Source organism: Euprymna scolopes, chromosome 20, assembly GCF_053919585.1.
Source record: "Euprymna scolopes isolate OS-2025 chromosome 20, ASM5391958v1, whole genome shotgun sequence".
In the NCBI taxonomy this organism is placed as follows: Eukaryota; Metazoa; Mollusca; class Cephalopoda; order Sepiida; family Sepiolidae; genus Euprymna; species Euprymna scolopes.
Window position 1 is genome coordinate 90,063,077 of NC_136501.1, and position 25,049 is coordinate 90,088,125.

General features: G+C 32.4%; 1 protein-coding gene across 12 annotated transcripts in view; it reads left to right on the plus strand.

The window, feature by feature from the left end:
- LOC145241637 (titin-like) overlaps positions 1 to 25,049 on the plus strand; it is a 698,616-nt gene that overhangs the window by 652,952 nt on the left and 20,615 nt on the right. For all 12 annotated transcript variants that reach the window (XM_080104717.1, XM_080104725.1, XM_080104729.1 and 9 more), the window contains 12 exons: positions 1,264 to 1,566; positions 2,461 to 2,754; positions 4,620 to 4,922; positions 6,256 to 6,561; positions 7,758 to 8,063; positions 8,773 to 9,078; positions 11,163 to 11,462; positions 20,127 to 20,426; positions 20,691 to 20,996; positions 22,520 to 22,816; positions 23,547 to 23,846; positions 24,157 to 24,462. In XM_080104717.1, the coding sequence (XP_079960843.1) occupies positions 1,264 to 1,566; positions 2,461 to 2,754; positions 4,620 to 4,922; positions 6,256 to 6,561; positions 7,758 to 8,063; positions 8,773 to 9,078; positions 11,163 to 11,462; positions 20,127 to 20,426; positions 20,691 to 20,996; positions 22,520 to 22,816; positions 23,547 to 23,846; positions 24,157 to 24,462 (3,627 nt within the window). The remainder of the gene's footprint in view (positions 1 to 1,263; positions 1,567 to 2,460; positions 2,755 to 4,619; positions 4,923 to 6,255; positions 6,562 to 7,757; positions 8,064 to 8,772; positions 9,079 to 11,162; positions 11,463 to 20,126; positions 20,427 to 20,690; positions 20,997 to 22,519; positions 22,817 to 23,546; positions 23,847 to 24,156; positions 24,463 to 25,049) is intronic.

A 25,049-nucleotide genomic window follows, 5' to 3' on the forward strand; every position in this document is an offset into this window, starting at 1 on the left:
AATATCAAAGTATACTTACGCAGATAGATATGATAAGTCTTTATTAAAGTTTGTGCCTATTTCCATTCCATGGAGGCCAGGCGCGAACGTAAACCCCACAATTTAATTATACCATCCCTATTTAAGTTAAAATATACTTATCAAAGTATTCTTATGTACATCTATATCAAAAACACTTGTAAACGTTTTTTTTTTAATTTTAAATGTTTTATTTCCATACTTTGTGGACCATGCGCGAACGCAGACCCCGCAATTTTAATGAATCACCGTTCTGCCAGATCAAACATACCCATTCCTGTGTCTCGATACATCTTCTATCATTATATGTAATCAGTTTTTTTTTAAATAGTCAACCATATAGGAGCCTATTCGTGACCACACACACACACACACACACACACACACACATTCAGATTTATATATATATATCTATATATAATCATTCAAGTCAAGGTTAGCTTTGTTAACTGAATTCGAATCTCAAGACCAGTGGTAATTATCACTCATGCACTCATGAGAGTGGAAGCAAAAAACATTAGCGTCTGTAGGTATTAAAAATTATTAATACTTTTTGAATATATATATATATATATATATATATATATATATATATATATATATATATATATATATATATATATATATATATATATAGCCTTTTTAGTTTAATTTAAAGCAAATCTATAGCAAAATATTTTACAATTCTTTCAAAATCAATTTCAGAAACGCATTAATAAAATAAAATTCAGATTCATCTTTGTTTTTACGTAAATAAAACAGTAAAAAAATAATTTAATAATTGATTAGCTTGCAATATTTTAAAATAATTTTAATATTAAATTATAATAATTAATTTGTAATATTATATTTTGAAATAATTAATTATTTTATCATATTATATTTACAAATAATGTGTTTGTAATATTATATTTAACATTTAATTAATTTGTAAAATTATATTAAAATAATTAATGTGTTTACAATATTACATATCAAAATAATTAATGTTTGCAATATAATATTTAAAAGTAATTAATGTTTCTAAAATATTATATTTTTAAAAATGATTAATTTTAATACTTTATTAAAATATAAATAATTTGTTGATAAAATTATATTTTTAATAATTTAATTCTTTTTAATATTAGATTTTAAAATAATTGACTTTTTTTCTAATATCTAAAGATAATTTCCTAATTTAATTTTGTGTTGCTTTATTAAAATTAATTTTGTAATTAATTACATTTCTTTTATAATTTTCAGCTGTTCCTGATCCACCATCGAACTTGATCATCGAAGAGATAACTGATAAATCAGTTACACTTGAATGGAAATCACCGATATCCGATGGCGGTAAACTCATTAAGAGTTACATTATTGAGAGGCGTGAGGCCAATCAAATGTCGTGGTTTAAGGTCGGCGAAACGGGCAGCCTACACACAAGATTTATTGCTGAAAAGTTGGTTGAAGGCAAACAGTATTATTTCCGTGTATTTGCGGTAAACGACGAAGGAAAGAGCAGACCCAACGAAATCAAGGAGCCTGTTTATCCAAAGAAGGAAGCAAGTAAGTGTTAATTATTTTATGTTTTTTAATAATTTTAATGAGTTTTTCATCTATCTTGTGATTGTCTTAATGCTACATATTAGGGATCCTACGTCAGTTGCGATTTAGTTAGTTAGTGTGAATTTTGACAAGTGTCACATTTAGTGCATGTCGGGATAATATTAATCTGCAAACAGAATCGCTCCCGGAAATGGGTGATGTATAGTTGAAGCAGGGGGGGGGGCAGAGGTCAAACATAGTAGATAAAACAAACTTAAATAATGACAATGACTTCATGTTTTCGAGCTGAGAGAAAACAGATTTTCACATCAGTCTCTTAGTGGAAGACATGCAAATAAATTGTATTTCAAGCTTATAAAAAACTGGTTAACCCGTGTCCTGGCATTGCCCATAAAAGTACATTAATTCCAAATATTCCAAGCCCCAACCTTGAACTATTGAATTATTTGCTGCTTATGGTTGTCTGGTGCAAACACAAACTTCACGATCTTAATATAAAACAAGAATCAGAAAAGTAAAAAAATAAACTTTCAGTCTGTGTGTATATGTGTGTTTTCCTTAGTGGGAACAGTAATTTAGGATGTCAAGACCATAAAAAAAAATATTACTGTTTCTTTTGTGTGAACTTATTGAATTGTATGCAATTATCAGGAAATGATTTAATCGCTGTGCCCGTGTCAAATATTAAACTTTTATAATAATATAATTAATTCATATACAATATAATTTCGTTATAATATAATTTCGTTAATATAACGAAAGAAAAATAGCTGAAGATAAGATATTACCATTATGTGCTACTAATATTTTGAATTTATTTGAACTACATACAATTGTTGACTATATTTTCATGTTGAATCTAATACTAAAACTAAGCTGTGTTCATTATTTCAGCGGTACCAACTATTCCAGTCGGACCAGTCACGTTCAGCTCTATTACATCCAATTCAGCAATCCTTGAATGGCAATCTCCTAATAGCAATGGTGGATCAGCCATCCTCCATTATTGTATCGAGATAACAAACGATGGTAAACACTGGATGCCTGTTGATACAAGTGACGTAGAATACCTGAGGGTAACGGGACTCATGGCTGAACAGTCTTACTATTTCCGTATACACGCAATCAACAGAGTTGGCGCCAGCAAACCTTTGGAGTCGGGCATTTTAATCCCAAGGAAACCTATCAGTAAGAATTTGTATTTTGATGACGCAGTGTTTTTGTCACGTTTTAAAATATCAACTTGATGATCTTCTAAATGAATAAATGCAAAAGTCTTTTATCTGTGTTTGGGTCTTTGCTTTCTACTATATATAAAGCATTTCAAAATATTATGTTGTATTACTGAGTTAATTAACAGAGGGATGTTTTGATGGTAATATTACCCTTAAAATGGCTCACTGCTACCTAAATCTATAGTACAACATAGTTTTTTGAAATAGTAGAGAGTAAAGACCTGAACAACTATTTGTATGCCGAATTTATATAACTATTTTTAAAACAATTATTTGTAATTTTATTGTCCCATTTCATATATATATATATATATATATATATATATATATATATATATATAATGAATAAATGGCAAAAGAATATATATATATATATATATATATATATATATAATGTGTGTAGAAATATATTTTTTATAATATATACCCATCCTTATTAAAGAGGCTCACTGTAATTACAGAGCAATACAGTGAATAAATGACAAAAAACTATATTTCAAAATTCATGATGTTGACCATCTTATAATTTATTCCTTTAATTCAGTTGACATTTACAATTCTCAACTTAAAGGAATAAATTATAAGATGGTCAACATCATGAATTTTGAAATATAGTTTTTTGTCATTTATTCACTGTATTGCTCTGTAATTACAGTGAGCTTCTTTAATAAGGATGGGTATATATTATAAAAAATATATTTCTACACACATTATATATATATATATATATATATATATATGCAATAGTTTTTTATATGAACATTAATTGAAGTAATTTAATAAAAAGGGCTAAATTACCAAAATATTTTATCAAAAAAAATATACATTAATTTTTAAGAGAGGTAGTTTAAATGAAAACTATTAATTTTGAAAATTGCAATTGATTTATGTTGAAAATATTTATTATAAGTTATACATAAAAAACATCTATTAAAATTAATACCTACAAGATAGCGAGTAGTTTTTGCTTAAAATCTACAATAATTTCTCATAAGTCTTAGTGTGATCTTTTTTTTTTATTGTTTTTTTAGATTATAAAACTTTTTTTTTAATTATTTACTATCTTAGAAAATATCATACTGAAAAACAAAGCAATCATTTCACGTATTAAAAATTGTAAGTTATCAAACACATATAAGTGTGTACACTCTGTCAAAAATAACGGATATAAATTATGCTTCGCTAGTGTTCGTATTCGCTATTTATCGAACTGTATTGATAAAATATTCATATAAAGCCATCAAATTACTTCAGTAATTTGAAAACACTCACTGTTTACTTTTTATTATAAAGTGAAAAATGTCTTTCCGAAATCATTTCAAGTAAGTCTACAATGATCGTCTGACTTGCTATTTGCTTTCTTACTTCCTTTTACCACTTGAAATGATTACATGTTAACTTTTACGTGACAGAATGGAAGTATATATATATATATATATATATATATATATATATATATATATATATATATATATATATATATAAGGAAAATTATGGTAATAATATTCAAACGTAATTGAAAATGAAAAAAGAAAATTTCAAAACTTTCTCAAGATGATTGATTTGAAGAAATAGCATAAATATAATATTTGAAAATGTGTGGTATGTTTATTACATGAAAATGATATATATATATATATATATATATATATATATACATATATATATATATATATATATACGCACATCAGTCTTTATTTATCAGACTTATAATTTGAAGTAAACAATAGCACACTTTCTTAGTAAATGGTGATAAAGCATAAATCTTATATGTTAGACAATTGTTATAAAATTTTACATGTTTTTAATACTTTCTAGCTGCTCCTGGTGCTCCAGTTGGTCCTCTCAGCATTGTTGACATCACCAATGACTCAGTTTCCCTTGAATGGAAACCACCTGTTAATGACGGCGGAAGCATGATCTCTGAATACATCATAGAGAAACGAGAAGCTAACAGAATCACATGGCATCTTGCAGAGAGAGTCTTTGATGACACGTTTGTAACAATCAAGAATCTAATTCAAGGAGATTCCTTCTTTTTCCGTGTTATTGCATTGAACAGAATTGGATACAGTCCACCATTGGATATGGACTATCCTGTTATAATTAAGAGTCCATTTGGTACGTACATATTTCCTCTTGATTCTTTTTTAAATATCCTTTAATCTTACCTCTGAATTAAAGAATTTTGTTATTTTCAATATTATAACAGTAGAGATTCCAGTTGTAATATATCTTCAGCAGAAACCATAGTTTAATCATACCAATTATAATGATTACGTGTTACTTTTGGTAAATATCAAAGATAATTTGATTTTTTGTTAAAATACATAATATTTAATTGATTTGCGGATAGTTTACTACTTATTTCTACACAACTTATTTATTAGTATTTTGAGGAGGAGGTTTACTTCGAAATATAAAAAAAATGATACTTTACCATTTTTTGATTCGATACAATACATTCGTAAATATATAATCAATAATTATTGAAATCATTGATATTGATGTGTCATCTACCTTTGCTTCATCTGATTTCCTATCAAAAACTCTCTTCAACCTAACATTGCATTGTCACTGTTTTCTAGAACCAAATTTGTTTACACTTTTTTTTGCAATGCTTCAAGCAAACTACAATTTTAACAGTAAGTCTGAGCTAGAAAAAGTTTACAACAACCAAAAATATTCCAACTATTGGCGAAACGAGTTAAAGTTGGCTACATAATTCACATTTCCACTTCCGGCTTATAGGCATAAAATTCTAACTTGAAAGAACATTTTATACTTTTTTTTTTGAGAAGGAGGTTTACCAAAAAATATAATAAACAGGAGATATTGTGTTATCTTTGATTCAATATATTATGTTGGTAAATATGTAATCGATAATTATTTTAAAAACTATTCACAGTGCTTCAAGCAAACTACATCTTTTTAAATGCTATGCATTTTTGTAACAGTAGTGATTGCTATGACGACAGAATATTCTTATCATTGTTTTGACTCGAGTATATATCCGACACAGTTAATCAACTGAGAACCACATCACTCTATATAAAAGCATACAAGATATCAACGGATACACACTCGAGAGTCAAAACAATGAAAAGAATATGCTGTTGTCCTAGCCCTACTGATTACTACTAAGCAGTAATGATAACAAATAAAAATGAAAATTACTTTAATACTGTTACCTATGCCACTACATCATAGATCGCCAAAAGAAGAAAAAAAATACCAACTACAGCTCGCTAAGCAATGTCATGTTTATTATATGGTCGTCCCACAAAATCTAAATATTGAGGAATAATAATACTTTTAACTCAAACACTGCACACAAAAATAAGAAGAAATTGTCTTCAATCTAATATCACATTGCCACTGGCTTTAATAAATGAATTTCTTATGTTTTTGACAATTTAGATTTATATATTTTTACATTCTTTTATTTTTACAGAATTACCATCAGCTCCAGTTGGACCTTTGAAAATTTTGAATGTTACTGAAAACTCTGCCGAAATTGAATGGTCTCCATCTTTGAGTGATGGTGGAACGCCGATTACTATGTATGCCATTGAGATCCGAGAATTCAGGAGGAAAATCTGGGGCAGAGCTGGAACTGTAGATCCATACACGACTAGATTCACTGCCAAAAACCTTGTTGTCAACTACGAATACTTCTTCAGAGTCAGAGCCATCAACAAAGAAGGAGAAGGCCCAGCTTTGGAATGCTATGACAGTGCTTGTCCAAAGACGAAGCTTGGTATGAAAATTGATTCATCTTGTGTTTATTATTATTGACTCACATGCAGCTTTGCATTTACTGGAAAGTTTTTACGAAGTTTGGAGTGAAGTGTGCTGAGAAATGGATTGAGGAGGTATGGGAGATTGTAAGAACTAGTGATGATGACAATCTGGAAGTATGATGGGATAAAAGTTGTCATGACAGCCAAGCACTTGGAACATAATCGTCCAGATTTAGAGGTTATTGAAAATGTCTTAAATAAGAGGTAAATCATAGATTTTCCAGTGCCCTTGGACAAGAATGTGATTGAGAAGAAAAAGGAGAAATCTGATAATTACCGTATATTTCGGCATATATGCGCCCCTGAAGTTAAAAAAATCATCTTTAAAAACCAATATTTCATAAGATACCGGGCGTTGCAATTTCTAGCCTAGGCTAAACAAATATGGTTTCGTGATTTAGCAGTCATCTTACACAACTAATATATGATAAATTTATTAAAATTTGCGCCAATTTTGTACCTCTGACGGTCGCCTTATACGCCAACATATACGGTAGGTTCCATTGGCCTTGGAGGTAAGTTGTATGCATAGAGTTAAAACCAAAATAATCCCGGTGATAGTGGATATACTGAGTGTGTTATCAAGTCGTTTGAAGGATATTTGAAAAAACTATGAATCTCTGATGGGTTGGGCGATTTTCGGTCCTCAATTTTTATTGGTACCAGCAGTATCGTTAGTAAAGCTCTTGATTTTTGAAGTTCCTGGTTTGGAGCCGAGATTGACGCAAAGTCCCCTGAAAATGAATTCCATCTTTTTTCAGGGAGCCATTATCAAATGAAATCAGAATTATTATTATTTGTACTCACTAGGAATTTTCACACAATTCATCACCAAAGATTACTCACTGACAACAATCGGTGGTGTTTATTGTGATAGGGAACAATGTATTTGATTGTATGCTTAATCTATGCATGCATATCTCATTTATTGTTTTTTATATTTGTCGTAGACAAACTAATAATAAATGAAATGTATTTTATCATGGCATTTTAGTGTGTGTGTGTGTTTTTAAAATTTTTAACACATATAAATCTAGCATTAAAATATCAACTATTTATATGAGGATATACATTACATAAAGGCATTATTGATCATCTATATATAATCTTAAGATATGGTCAGTTCTAACTTTTCTTTTTTTTCCCCTTTCAGATCCTCCATCTCCCCCTGCAAATGTTAGAGTGGTGGCAATTGGTAGCGATTATTGCACAATTGAATGGAGCGAACCCAGACATGATGGTGGCGCCAACATAAAGGCCTACCACATTTATGTCCGTGAAGATGGAACCGCTGGCCGCTGGGCAGCCGTTAGTTCAGTGGAGTCGTTTGTTAATATCTTCACAGCAAAAAGACTTAGCACTGAGAGAGTTTATATCTTTGGTGTGTCAGCTGAGAATGAGGCTGGAGCAAGTAAAATTGTTGCAATTCCATATCCTGTGGCACCAGAAAAACGAATTTGTAAGCATCTATTTCTTTTTGCGTTTTTGTTTTTTACATAAAAATTTACTTATAATTTTTTTTAATTAAAATTTAGTTTTAATTTTTATATATTAAAATTTACTTTATTTTTTTCTATTAAAATTTACTTTTAATATTTTTTTACATTATAATTAATTTACTTTTAATTTTCTTTACATTTAAATTTACTTTTAATAACATATTTTCAAATTCATTATCATCCTTTAAGACAGAAAAAATACTAAGTGTTGAGGAGGGGTAAAATTTAAAAATTAATAAAATAATAATTGATACACTGAATGGGAACAACAACCCACTAATGTGTTTGGAAAAATATTCTCTGAATTACAATATTCTCTGATAGTTACGTACATATATACACCACATCATCATCATCATCGATTAATGTCCATTTTGCATGATGATATGGACAATATGATAATAATTATTAACATATTAAATACTTTTTAGTTCTGGGATTTTGTTATGTTTGGAAAATTCATTTTTAAGTCTTCTAATTAGCCGTTATTTGTCACTTATCTTTAACTTAGATTCACCTTCTCTCATTGTGTGTTGATTCAACTGCTAATAGTTTTCAATGTGATGATTTAGAGAAAGTATCACTCTTTTCAGCTATTTTTGTAGTGCACCATGCACCATAAACATATATGTAAATTAGAAAATGAACTAATATTACTTGTTCTTGCAGATGCGCCATCACCACCAGTTGGTCCGTTAGTTGTTACTGACATCGGTCGAGATTCCGCTGTTCTTTCCTGGAAACCAAGTGAAAATAATGGCGGATCCGCAATTATTGGTTACATCACAGAATATCGAGAAACATGGAGATCTTCTTGGACTCTCGGCACTAGAGTTGATGCAAATAGTTTCTCTTGCCAGCTTTCCTTCTTAATAGAGGGCAATGAGTACCAAGCAAGAGTATTTGCTGAAAACAGTGCAGGCTTTTCTGAACCATTGATGACTTCCGAACCGTTTTATGTCAGGAGTCCTTACAGTAAGTTCTTTTGGAAAATGAATTCTCTGCTTTTTTTTTTTTTTTTTTTTTTTTTTTACAAAGGCATCACCACATTATCAAGGCCCAGAGGCCACTCAAGGATAAGGGTTAAAGAGTGTACAGTAGAAATTGGTCAATATAGTAATCATTAGTAATGAAAATTTGGTAAATTTAATAACTTATATGGAACGGCTCATCAAGAACTTATTTACTTTAGACTTGAACACAACCATATTGTAGTCAGCCGGAAAGCAGGAAAACGCTTTTGCTCGTTTATTGAAATCATTAACTCCTTTTCCGATTATCCCGAGTATTCAGGTGATATGCATTCTGAACATTTTCTTACAATCCTGAGGATTTGCATTATATCACTGAACCTAGTCACTAGTTCAAGATGCTTCCTTCGCCAATAATTTCCTGTTTTCAGCGAATCTGAAGAATTTTTGTTGTTTATGTAGTGTGATAGGTCTGGCTTTGATTTTTTTTATGTTTATTTCTAAATGCAAATGCTTTTTTTAGCTATTGTTGTGTGTTTTAGTTGCTATTCTAAAAATTAAAAAAATTACATTTTCTGTAGTTTATTTTTGTATTGTGTTTAAAAATCCGACTTGAAACGGATACTGAGAAAAACATAACTTTGTTTTTAACGGATTTAAATAATTTCATTTGAAAGTAAAATTTCACTTTACAAAACTAATGCTATAAAAAATTTAAAACTGAAACAGTTTTGGGCTTTATTAAAAAAATAAAACAAATAAACTCGTTTACGTTTATTCAATTATGTATACATATATTTTCTTTAATTATATATATGTATGTATGTATGTATGTATGTGTGGATGTGTGTGTGTGTGTGTGTGTGTGTTTATATAATGCTTATACCGAGAATACACTGGATAATAATAACAGGATAAAATTAAAAATCCATATTACTTAAAAAATTATCATGTTTATTTGTTTGTTTCTGTTATGGGACCCATTAATGGACTCTTCCAAATACAGTAGAACCCCGGGATACGGCATTAAAAGTGAATTACAAAATACAGTACAGTATATAATATACATGTATATAATCAAATAACATTATAAATGGTCCTGGATATGACCTTAAACTATATCCAGTTGTGAGACCCCAGCTTGCGGGCTTTGGGGAGTGTGGAGCCACCCTTTAATTGCCATTGCTCCCAGGTCCACTCTGATCCGGAGTGGTAGCACCTGTTAGGGTCCCAACTATGGGTTAAATAGAAACCGACTTGAAAACAATAAATATATTCTATTAAAAAAATTTTCTTCAAAATCTTTGGATTCGGCATTAAATAACCTGAAAAGGGTTGAAATGCCGTAAAACAAAAACAACCAAAACCAAACCAACCAAATATTATAAATAACACCGTAAGGCGGGGCAAATACCCTAACCAAGGACCGGAAAAACCTGTATCTTAGGGCCACCGTATCCCGTATATTAATCAAGAGTCAAGTACTCTCAGTGGAATGAGAATGGGATTCTCTGCTGAGATCTGACTTGACAAGTCAGCCTTGCTTACGTCACCACTTTTCTCTGTAACTGTTCTTTTTCAAAATACCTTTAAAACTGATACTGTAGTCTTAATTCTGGGTCGACATCACTTTACAGTGTTTATGTACTACACATTTAAATCTGTCTATTTCCTGCACGAAGGGTATACAGAAGCTTTCAATGACCCACGAGAAAAGTTTCTATTTTGTTTTACTTACTAAATGTACGTTTATTGGAATTTTTAATGGTTGTATTTAGATTATATGTTATAAATCGAACGAAATTGATTTAGTGATAGTTTTTTTTTTTTTGTTTAATGACCTAAAAACAAATATTTGATATTTTTTGATTAAATATGCACATATGCAATCCACAGATAATAAATATCTCGTTCACAAGAAAAATAAGTTTGATAACACCTGAAAATTAATTAAAAATAAAGCTAAACATTTATTTGCCCTGTTGTATATCGTTTTTAATTTTGTGGTGATGACAATTTGTTTATTTCCAATATCTTTGTATTATCTTACACATGTAGCATTTAAACTAATTATCTGTTTATTTCCAGACAAACCATCAGCACCAACGCGTCTTCAAATCATTAATGTTGGAGCAGATTTCGCAACTCTCAAATGGGAACCTCCCAAGAATACTGGTGGCTTACCCATTAACACGTATACAATCGAAAGACGTGACATGACGCGTTTGCTATGGATTTCTGTTGATGAAGTGACTGCTGCTACAAGAGAATTCACCGTCGGCAAACTTCTCGAGGGTAGAAACTATCAATTCAGGTTGTGCGCGCTCAACGATGAAGGGGAAAGTCCTTTTGCATTCTCCGACGTCATTAACTGCCAGAAACCGCCAGGTAAAAATATTTTTGACAAATTATTCATCATCTTTTATTGGTTGACAGTAAAATATTAATAAACAATTGTATATGCTAGTCCATTTAATCTTTATAAAAATACACTAAGATATTTCATGCTCATAAACAATATGAAACAAACTGATTTTACTCTAAACTTAACACTTTTAATAAGGATAAGATATCCAAAAAATCTAAATGCCAAATAATAAATGTATTTAAAAATTATGAAAAAGTTGGAACCTGATTATTTTCAATTGATTGAAAAATAGTTGTCTGGCACTGCTACGTCATGTCTGCAAATCTATAAATACCTATTCCTAAAGAAACGCCCAATCTTTTCAGTTTGATTTGTGGATTAATGTTTCGGTACTTCTACACAATATGAACGATACCGTTTTTTGCCCTAACTCTAACCATAACCTAACACTTTTAGTAAAGGCAGATGTAAAGATAATCCAAAAATCAGAATGAAAAGTAATAACAGTATCAAAACATTATGCAAAAGTCGAAACTTGTTTTTTCTAATTGATTGAAAATATAGTCGTCTGCCAAGTAAGAACGCTTTTTTTATTTGTATATTGCATCTTCATGACTGCAAATCTATGAATACATATTCCTAACAAGCACAAAACAATGTCAAAATATTTTCATGTTTACAATTTTGTTTGTAAATAGGATTTTTGGTCCCCCCAACAAAATACACCCTAGTCCGTTCATCCGTTCGTCTGTCCACGTTTTTCTCGATAACTACGCTTTGAAATTTTTTGAAATTTTGCACAAACATTAAACATGATATGAGGAAAAAAGTAACAGAATAAATGTTCCAGGAGAACTCCGGTCACCTATCCCCCGAGGTGCCTTTTTGGTTAAAATGGCTAAAATTGACACTTTTGTGCTTATTAAAAAAAAAATGATGCCTTAGATTTTTATAAAATTTTACAAAAAGTTATAACTAACTGCTGGTGCTACCAGATCAGGCTGTCTACTGACTTCCTGAGATGAAACGCACCTACATAGATGTCTTTGTTTTTTTATTCCCTTTTGCAAAACTTAGTCATGTTCTGCGAAAACAAAAACAAAAACAACATTCTCCTCCCCTTCCCCTCCCTCGTTTTCTTTTTCCTTCACCTCCTCACCCCTTTTTTTGCCTAGTTGGTAGGGCGATAGAACATACCAACTGCCCCCCTGCAGAGGGTAAAAATCCTTCAATGGGACCACCAGTTGACCGTTGGTGGCAACCCGTAATGCATTAAGAACGGGATCCTGGTGGTTGAGTGGAACATGCCTAGGAAATAATAACATGATACTACAACACACCACTTTGGCCCTTACTAGGCTAGACGGGAGGTTGGATAGGCCCGATCCAATCAATCGGTTGGTCATGACAAGCACTAATTCAGACAATCCAAACAAAAACACACTAACACTCAACATAAACAATAAACTGAGTTAATAAGCGATGGCTGAAGGGTCAATCAAGCTGGGAAAAAGGTAACCATCAGGAATAATAAAAATACAGGGAAATCCCATACTTGGGTGGGCATAACCATATATTGTGAATGCTTGGAAACCTCCCCATGTTTGAGTATACCAGCTATGTAGCCCTGGAGAACCGAGGCGAATGGGATTTACCCCCTCATAGTTCTTCCCCATAAGGGGCTCCGAGGAGGGTGGGGAGCATGGCTGATGAATTTTTCAAAAATTATTATGAATGCCAAAAAATCCAAGAGACCACACACAGAAATAGACTCTGACAGCGACAATGAAGATACAAACTTTCCAAGATTCATCGTGCTAGAAGCAACGTCTAATATACCGTTAACTAAAATGTCACCCTTCATTATCCAAAAGGTAATATCAAGCAAAATAACACCTAAAAATGTCAAAAAATTAAGGAATGGTACCATATTGGTAGAAGTACAAAATAAAAAACAGGCCAAAACTCTACTTCAACTACAAAAATTGCATGAAACAAACATCAAAGCTTATCCACACCAAACACTAAACTACTCCAAAGGAGTCATAAAAAACCAGGAAATCTCCGTCTGCACAACAGAAGAAATCAAAACAGAACTAAAAAACCAAGGGGTCACAGATGTAAAAAGAATCACATTTAAAAAAAAAGGAGAGGTAATATATACAAACACTTATATATTAACATTCAATTATCCTCAAATACCAGAGACCATCAATATAGGTTATGAAAGAACGAAAATAGAACAATACATTCCAAAACCTTTACAATGCTACAACTGCCAAAAGTTTGGACATAATAAAGACCAATGTCTAAGATTCTTCACATGTGGAAACTGCAGTGAAAAAAACCCAGACCACGATGAAGAAGACTGTCCAAATAAAACCAAATGCACAAACTGTCAAGAAGAGCACCACTCTCACTCAAAACAGTGCAAAATATATAAGCAAGAGAAGGAAATAATAACAATCAAATATCAAAAAAATATAACCTTCCAAGAAGCCCGCAAAGAAGTCACAAATCGCACCAAAAACTCATATGCCACAATAACCCAACAAGCAAACAAAATGTACAACTACAATGAACTAAACCTTGCTCCAGAAATTGCAAACCTAGCAAAAGAACTAAAGAACATACTTGAAGAATTAAAATCTTTTTTATCAGAACTGAAAATAAATTCTAACAGCCAAATAAAAGTCAGAAACGAACAACCCAGTATAAAAGAAAACGAAACAAAGGAAATCAGAAAAACTTCCATCAATATTGAGGAATCAATCTCTAAAGAAATGAAACCTCCTCAATTATCAAAACGTGAAAGATCCAAGTCACTAACAAGGACAAAAACAGATGTTAAAAATAAACACACAACAACAGAAAAAATGGAAATAGAACAGAACAACAAAAAAACTACCCCCCAAAAACAAAATGACAAACAAAAAACAGAATTAGTATTAATTGAAAATGAAAATAAATTTGAACTAGTTGAAACTGGTAGCCAAAAAAGACAGTCAAGACAAAGTAAATCTAAAAGTCCCAGACCAAAACCCAAAAAAAGCCTCTCACCAGAAACAAGAAACAGACCATCCACTTCCAAAAGAAACACCCAAACTAACATCGAAACTATGGACGTAGACATAAACACCAACAGTCCAAAACCAAAAGAAAATATAAACCATGACTAACAAAATCCTACAGTGGAACATAAGAGGATTAAAAATTAATATCGAAGAAATGCAAATACTTATCAAATCCTTATGTCCTGCAATAATTTGCCTACAGGAAACACACTTAAAAGAAAATGACAAAATTAACATAAAACACTACTCAATATACAACCACATAAACAAATTATCATGCAAAGCCACCGGTGGATCATCAATACTGATAAACGAAAACATTCCACACAGCAAAGTGAACTTAAAAACAAATATGCAAGCTGTTGCAATAACTGCAACACTACACAAAACAGTAACCCTATGCTCACTCTATATACCACCAAATGAAACAATAAACGAAACAGAATTAAACAATATAATCAAACAACTACCTAAACCTTTTCTACTGTTGGGAGACTTCAATAGTCACAATATATGGTGGGGCAGTAAAAAAAACAACAAAAGAGGCCAAACCATAGAAAAAATAATTAACCAAAATGATCTATGCCTACTCAACAACAAAGAGAATACATATATGCACCCACCAACGGGAACCCTATCAGCAATCGATATAACACTATGTGACCCAACTATATACATGGATTATAGCTGGAGAACACATAAGGATACATGCGGAAGTGACCACTTCCCAATCATAATAGAAAACGAGAATCCCAAGCCAGAAGACAAAACACCCCGCTGGAATTTACAAAAGGCAAATTGGGAAAATTTCCAAAATACATGTCAATACAGATTAATACCTGAAGCGAATCCTGACTTAGAACACATCACATATTTCAGCAACACCCTACTCACAATAGCCGAGGAGAACATACCAAAAAGTTCCACTACTACAAAATATAACAAACCCTGGTACAATAAAGAATGCAAAGAAGCTATAAGAGCCAGACGTGCAAACCTAAGGAAATTCAAAAACAGTCCAACGAAAGAAAATTTGGACACCTATAAAAACAGCAAAGCCAAAGCACGGAAAACTATCAAAGAATCAAAACGGAACTCGTGGAAAGACTATGTAACAAAAATTAATCAAAACACAAAACCCAAAAAAGTATGGGAGATGGTCAGAAAAATAGCAGGAAAAAATACAAAGAACCCTATTAAACACCTTATATGCGACAACACAAAGATTACCGACAAACAAAATATCGCAAATAAATTAGCAGAACAATTCTCAATGAACTCATCATCAAAAAACCAAAATAAAAAATTCCAAGCTATAAAGAAAAATGAAGAAAAAATAAAAATAAACTTCAAATCAAAAAATGAAGAAAACTACAATCAATTATTCAACAGTGCAGAACTAGAGGAGGCAATAAACAAATCTCCCGATACAGCAGTCGGCCCCGACGAGATCCATTATCAACTCCTCAAAAAACTACCAAAACCATCACTGGACTACTTATTACAAATTTACAATGAGATATGGATAACTAACAACATTCCAAAAAACTGGAAGCAGGCAACAGTAATCCCAATACCCAAACCAAAAAAAGACCATACAAACCCAACAAACTACCGACCCATTGCACTAACTAGTTGTTTGTGCAAAACTTTTGAGAGAATGATTAACGAAAGGTTAAATTGGTACTTGGAAAGCAAAAATCTAATTACAGAAAGCCAGTCGGGTTTCAGGAAAAATAGAAGCCCCACCGATCACTTAATAAAACTGGAAACACGCATAAGAGAAGCATTTGCAAAAAAAGAACATCTAATAACAATTTTTTTTGACATGCAAAAGGCGTATGACACCGCTTGGAAATACGGAATCCAAAAAGACCTGTATGAACTAGGACTTAGGGGTAGAATGCCAGAAATTATCAGAAATTTCTTAACAAATAGAAACTTCCAAGTACGGATGGACAACACTTATTCAGTCCAAAAAGATCAAGAAATGGGGGTCCCCCAAGGCAGTATCCTGTCTGTCACCCTCTTCAACATTAAAATAAACAATATCATAAAAAACATAGACCCAGGAATTGAAAACGCCCTATACGTGGACGACCTACTTATATACTACCAATCTAAATATATACAAACAGCCGAACGCAAACTACAACTCTGTCTGAATAAAATAAACAAATGGGCCATAGAAAATGGATTTACATTCTCAGAGGAAAAAACTAAATGCATCCACTTTTGCAAATTACGAAAATTCCACCACGACCCCAACCTGAAACTGGATAACAAGAACATCCCACTCACCGACCAACATAAATATTTAGGTATTATATTCGATAAAAAATTGAACTTTATACCGCATATAAAATATTTAAAAGCAAAATGCCAAAAGACAATGCAATTGATCAAAGTCCTAGCACACACCGATTGGGGTGCAGACAAAGTCACATTATTGAAATTATACCAAACTCTAATCAGATCTAAAATGGACTATGGATGCTTCATCTATGGAGCAGCAAGGAAGTCCTACATAAAAGAACTAAATACAATCCATCATCAAGGATTAAGATTAGCCTTGGGAGCATTTAGAACCTCTCCAGTAGAAAGCCTCTATATAGAGGCCCATGAGCCTCCACTGATTCTAAGACGACAGAAGTTAGCGCTACAATATTACCTAAAGCTGGTATCGTGTCCAACAAATCCTGCATACCAATGTACCCTCCACCCACAATACACACATCTCTTCAACAAGAAAGAAAATATCATCAAGCCCTACAGCCTCCGGATAAAAAACCTTCTCACAGAAGCCCAAATGGACATTACAAAAATACATAAATATAACAAATCAAAAACTCCACCCTGGATGATCAAACAACCACACATAATATTAAAATTAAATAAATATCCCAAAACGAAAACCCACCCATCAACCTTCCATGAAGAACTACTTATCATCCAGAATACATACAAAGAATATACACAAATTTACACTGACGGATCAAAAGATGGAGATAAAGTAGGATGCGCAGCCATCCACAAAAAAATAAAACTAAAGAAAAGGCTCCCAAACGAATCTTCTATTTTCAGCGCAGAAGCAACAGCCATAGATTCGGCACTGAATATAATAACCAATGATGACCATCAAAAATATATCATATTTACTGACTCACTTTCAATACTCATATCTCTAAAAGAAAAAAAAATGACAAACCCACTTATTACAAAATTGCTAAACAAAATAGATGCCATAACCATGAAAAAAAACATTATCTTTTGCTGGATACCAAGCCATATCGGCATATACATGAATGAACAAGCAGATAAGGCAGCAAAGGAAACTCTGCAACAAAACCACATAAGTGGAAAAATCCCCTATACAGACCTAAAGACTAAAATAAACACATTTTTGAAGAGAAAATGGCAAGAAAACTGGAGCTCATGCACCAAAAACAAACTATTCCAAATAACACCAAATATTGGAACGAGAAACACCAAAAAGTTAACAAGAAAGGAAGAGGTAGTAATGACCAGACTGCGAATAGGTCACACTCACATCACCCACTCACATCTACTAAAAGGGGAGGAGACACCAAACTGTATAACGTGTCAAGAACCCTACACAATACACCATATACTGACAAACTGCATTGACCTTGAACAAATCCGAACAAAGTATTACCAAGAAAAAAATCTGAAAACAATATTAAACAAGATTGATCCCCAAAAAATTATCAATTTTCTGAAAGAAACTAAAATATACTCAAAAATATAAGGAAAGACCCCCCCCCCCCAAAAAAAAAGAAAAACCTTAAGAAGAACAAACCAATATTTAACACAACATAACGAACCTTTCGGCATTAAATGACCCCAAAGTGGTTGATATGCCGTAAAACAGAACAAACAACAAACAAACATATAACTAACTGATTTCTATATAATTTTGTTTGTCTATACTTTGCGATAACTCTTGGGTGTGCCTGAAGGGGCTCTTTTAGGGCTAATAAAAACACTCCATTTTTGGGACTATTTTATCATATTTGTCCAAAATTTTCTGTGTATGTCTATTTAGCAGGTGCTGAACTCAAATTTAAATATGTTAAGGCCTTGGGGACTTTTGGGGCTAAAGGGGGGGGCAGATGATGAACTTAATAATTTCTTTTTCTGCATTGTGCAGAACTCAAATTTACATATGTTAAGGCCTAAAACTGCACCGTTTGTTCATTTTCACCAGGATTTAACGTCCCCTGGAGACTTTTGGAGCTAAATGGTGGTGGTAAGGGGAAATGCTGAACTTAGTCATTTTTTATGCCTCGTTTACTGTACACTCACGGGGGACCATACATGCTTCACTTGTTAACTTAACATTTACAAGCAATGTGAATTGGAATAAATACATAGAAGATACTGCTAAGTCTGCTGCAAAGGAGGTGGGCTCCTTCTACTTAGTTAGAAAACTTCTCACACCTGTCAATATCCTATAACTCTATAAAGATACCATTCGCACCTACATGAAGTATTGTTGCCACATCTTGGCTGGTGCACTAATAACTAGTCTCTCGCTCTTGGACTGCGTGCACAAAAGAGTCTCAAACCTAAAAGGTCTCTGTCCGATCGATACAACGTTGCAACCCTGTGCTTGTTTTATACGTACTACAAAGGAATGTACTCTGATGAACTTATTGCACTGATACAGTACCATTACAAATATCCTGACCAGTCCAACTAGCAACAAAATTTTACCCCTTTACTTTAGAGGCATGTGGATGCCAGAAAACTTTCTTTACTAATAGCCTCTTTCCTTGGACTGCTTGCCTTTAGAATTCTCTCCCTGCTCCATGTTTCCAAAATGCAGAAATTAGAATTCTCTCCCTGCTCCATGTTTCCAAAATGCAGAAATTAGAATTCTCTCCCTGCTCCATGTTTCCAAAATGCAGAAATTAGAATTCTCTCCCTGCTCCATGTTTCCAAAATGCAGAAATTAGAATTCTCTCCCTGCTCCATGTTTCCAAAATGCAGAAATTAGAATTCTCTCCCTGCTCCATGTTTCCAAAATGCAGAAATTAGAATTCTCTCCCTGCTCCATGTATCAAATGCAGAAATTAGAATTCTCTCCCTGCTCCATGTATCAAATGCAGAAATTTAAATATAATATGGACAAATCGTGCTGCACAACCCACCACTTGCAATGCTCTATAAATTTAGCAACTATTCACAATAGTTCTTTATGTCTTAGAGGCAATATGTATTGTTTGTGGCGAATAAAAGTAAAAAAAATATATAATTTGTTTTTCATATCATTTTCTAATCTTATAGCTTCTTTCCTCGTACCTATTGCCTTTGAAATCCCTTTCTTGTATAGTGTTTTGGCGTAAGGTTTATTTATCCTATTTCAAAAGTGGATAAACTATTCTAGACACATTGCATAGAGTCACGATTAAGTTTTGTGACAGTCATTGATAGCAGCTATAGTCACAGTATATGACAAAAACTTTCTGCAACATAGTATTTATGTACTTCTGCAAACACATATACCACCTTGTTTTAATTAATATCGACTGTTCAATATCACAACATAGAATAAATGTTTTCTTTTATATATTGTTCTCTTTACAGAAAAACCGGAAGTTCCCTCTGGTTCTTTGCAATCTTGCCAAGTAACTGAAAGCTCTGTAACGATGGAATGGTTCCCACCTTATTATGATGGTGGTTCCAAGTTGATTGGTTACATCCTGGAAATGAAAGAAACTGATTCCAAAGATTGGAAAGCCATTACCACAACTCTTGAGACCTTTTCAGTTGTGCGCAATCTTAAAGAAGGAAATCGATACGACTTCAGAGTTACAGCTGAAAATGCCGTCGGTAAAAGCAAGCCTTTGTACACACAAAAACCTGTCGTCCCAATACGACAGTATGGTATGTTCATTTCCTATCCAGTCCTTACCATTCGAATCTATATAATATACTAAGTCATTACGTGTTCATATGTACGTTATAATCTTTTGCATATATTAAAAAAATGAGATTAGCAAATATTGTGATTGTGATTAATTGCTATAGTAAAAATATACATATTTTGCAATGGCTATATATATATATATATATATATATATATATATATATATATTATATGTCCTTAGGGTTTGTAAATATTTTTAATCTTCTGTTCTTTTGTTTTAGAAACTCCATCACCACCATGTGGCCCACTGGTAGTATCAGAAATTGGTAAAAAGTCTGCTACACTTTCTTGGAAGCCACCAAATGACAATGGCGGCTGCAAGATTACTGGATACTTAATCGAAAAATTCGACGTCCAGTGGGGCGTTTGGGCTAAGGCTGTTCGTGTTTCTGAAGATGAAATAACATGCATCCTTTGTGACTTGATTGAACATCATGACTACAGCTTCAGAGTCTATGCTCAAAACGAAATTGGTTATAGTGAACCGTTGGAGCTGACATCACCAGTTAAGATTAAAAGTCCATTCGGTAAGTTGAAATTTTCACTCTCTCTACCTAAAAAACTAAACGAAACTTCTATGAAAAAGCTTTCTTTCCTGGAACTACCTAGCTGTGGAACACAATACCGTGGAGCTGTTTCTAAGTCCAATGTAAACAAATTTTTGTTGAGCAATCCTTTTATATAATAAAATTCTTCCCAATCTCCATTATTAGCAATCATCACAATGTTATCTCACCGGCCACATTACACTTATTAAGCCTTATCCTCCAATTGTCTTTGGGCTTTGATAAAAAAAAACAATAAAAAAATATTAATAAAAAAAAATATCAACATAATTGAAATAAAAATATTTTTTAATTTTTATTTTATAAAAATCTATCATTGTTTAAGTGTTTCTTTTTGTATTTTTGTTCATTTCAATAAATTGAAATATGGCTCAAATTAAAACAAGCATGCCATGCACGAAAAGCCGAAGAGGAGTGGGGTAGAGGTGGGTTAAAAATTTGCATAGAAGAGGATACAGTGGCCGAACACCTATCCAATTTCACCTTGAATTACCGTTGTATATTTACTACATATCCTGGAAGCCCATTCCAAGGTTATAAAATCTTTATCAGCAAAATAGCCCTACCTCAGTTCAATCAAAATTGATGTTTAAACAGTTTCTGTTAATGCCTGTGTAGACCTCTTTCTAGCACAAGAATGAGTAATACATCCTGAGTAAGATCATGATTGCCCTTGAGGAGGTTGTAAAGCAAAATGAGATTGCCACATTAACATCATCACTCAAAGGAGAAAATATTAAGCTTCTTAAGTCAGCATTCATAGGAGAAATCCCATAATTCCTGCACTATTGGAGTATCAAATCATCGAACTCTCTCCAGAAAATGGAGTACTGTTGCCACATCTAGGCAGGAGCTGCTCGGAGCACCCTACCCTGCCTTAACAAAATTCAAATCGGTTTCAAAATTTAATAAGTAATGCCCTTTTTGCTTGCTTACAACCTCTTTCCAACAGAAGAAACCTTCCAAGCCTGTCTCTGCTCTGTCGTTGCTCGTTTGAGCTGCAATGTATGGTTCTTGTTTGCCAAACTTTCACAGAAAACATTCACATGTCAGCAGTTTCTCCCATTCTGTGTCTGTGCCTAAATCTAAATGCAAATTCCATGGACAAAACTTTTTTTCTAGAACTGCCCGCCTGTCAGATTCTGTTCCACTAGCTTATTTTCCAGCTGACTATAACATGGTCGTCTTCAAGTACTTGTTGAGCCGTCCCCTTAAATAATCAAATTATACCCAATTTACACCACTAACGATTACTACACTGTTTTCCCAGTGACCATCAGACACTGAATTACCCTTATCCTCGAGTGGTCTTTGCCCCTTGATAGGTGATGATTCCCTTGTAAAAAAAAAAACATATGCTGGATATCCACATATTAAACATGGAATAGAGGTCTCAACGTCATATTGTAAGAGCGTTTTTTGTTTTGTTTTTCACATGCAAATAGCAAGTGTACATTTATTAATAAGGTAATTTTTATTTTCAGACAAACCATCAGCGCCTTTGAATCTTCAAGTGATCGAACTAACCGATAGCACGGTAACGTTGGGATGGAATCCTCCAGCAGATTGTGGAGGTGCTGCCATTTCTGCCTACCTTATTGAGAAATGTGACGCTGGTTCCCATATGTGGTCTGAACTTGGAAAGACTATGGAAACCAAATTTGTGGCTGAACATCTTATTGAAGGTCGTGAATACAGATTCCGAGTTGCCGCTATCAATATTGAAGGGGTTGGCAGTCCGGCAAGACTTGCTAATCCAGTCATGCCAAGAAAACCAATTGGTAAGTCAAAGAACTCCTTTAAATTTACATTTGTGTTGATTTAACGTTGTATATAATATATAACTAGTGCACATCCTCTGTCAAAGATTACGAAAAAAATTATGTTTTCTCAGTGTTTGCACTCATTATTAATTAAGATATATTATTAAAATATTCATACAATAACAAGAATCTCCCTCCAGAATGTTTTTATTAAACATTGGTAAAAGGCAGTTGAAGTGATGTTTAGCCTTCATGGGCAATCATCTAGAGATGATGGCTCAATAAAAATACTGGTCCCCATCATCTCACGAGATTAACGTCAAGTAGGACATCCGGTCTATAAAAATATTGACTCAGTAAATAACTTATTAAAAAAAAAAACATAACCAAGGATATGTTTTGGACTCAGTTTCTAAAAGCTGTCCATACATGCTAGCATATAAAACAGACGTTAAACCGAATATTATTATTATTATTATTATTATTATTATTACAACAACCTTTATTTTTATGTTTTAATCTATTTCAGTTATTTTATAGATCTAAATGATAATTGTTTCTAGTGACTCCATTCCTATTTTAAACATATCAGTTTCTATAACACACACACACACACACACACACATATATATATATATATATATATATGATATCTCTGAATCTATGTATCATTTCCAAGAAAAAATTTAATTTTTTTAAATGAACTCATCTAATTGTTTCCTTCTGATTTCCAACATTTTTTTTTCAGAATTACCTGGACCTCCGGAAGACCTTGACATTGGACAGATTACACAATGGTCGGTGTCACTCTTTTGGAGAAGACCAATTAACGACGGTGGATCGCCTATTACTGGTTATGCAATTGAGCAGAGTTTTGGTAATGCAGTTTGGCGAGAAATTACCCAAATTGAAGGTTCTTCTCATTCATATACTGTACGAGATCTACAGGAAAATGTGGAAACATACTACAGAATGAGAGCAAGGAATGCTGCTGGATGGGGAGCATATAAGGAATTATTAACTCCCATTGTCCCAAAGAAAGCACCAAGTGAGTCAAAACTTTGTTTATCTTCAAAATAAAATCATAAATTATCTTAAAAATAATTTCATATTAAATACATTAATAATACTAGCTGTTCCGACCAGGCATTCATTTCCTAGTAGAGTGAACAAACCCGTAAGAAACATGTGCACTGTGTTCTAAATTGGTGAAAAGATGAACTATTTTCTTGGAGCATGGAGAAAGATGATTTGAACATTTGCCCCAGTGATATGACACCCATGCCAACTAAACATAAATGATAACAACATTTTATACATTTATTTATGAATAAAATAAATTATTATTTTTATTTTAGGTCGTCCATCTCCTCCTCTGGGACCCATTATTGTCAAAGAGATAAATGAGGAAAATGTCACCATTGTGTGGCAAGCTTCCGAACACGAGGGTGGAGCACGAATTCTTGGTTATATTGTTGAAAAACTTGATAGACGTAATGTGACGTGGCGCAGGGCAACTCGAGTGTCTGCTGATGCCACTAGTGCCTATATTAGAAATCTGGTTCCAGGTGATGCTTATAAGTTTAGAGTAATGGCCCTCAATGAAGTTGGAACGAGTATACCTTTGGAAACGGAATCAATCGTTCTTCCAAAGAATCCAATTGGTAAGTATTTCAATTTTCTCAATTCATAAAAGAATGTGAATAATTTCTTCGTGTAGAAAATATTTTGAAAATAAATTATGATATTTTTAAAAAAAAAGCAAATATAATTAATTTTCCAAATATTTAATAAAAAATTAAGCAGATATATGGTTACAAATTTATAATTAATATAAATAGTAAATATTTCAAAATACTTTTAACTTGTAATATAAAACGAAAATAGTAATTTTTTATTCATTAACTTTTATAAATGTATATTTTTAATTCTAAGTTTATAATGTAATACATAATCTTAACTCAAATAATACATTTATAAAAAAAAATAACATTGATTCTTATAAAAATTAATAGTAACTTTATAAAAATAATGCTGATTTCATATTAAAAAAAATTAATAAATATTTTTATTGAATACAAGGACAATATCTTTTTATACCTGTAAAATAAGTAAATTAAATTTTAAAGTAAAAATCATTTTTAATATGTTAAAATAAAATTTATAGCTGAATGTAAATTTATTTACAATTTGAAAAGATGTTTTTAAATACTTGATACATTAATGTATGATGTCTTATTATTGTTCAAAT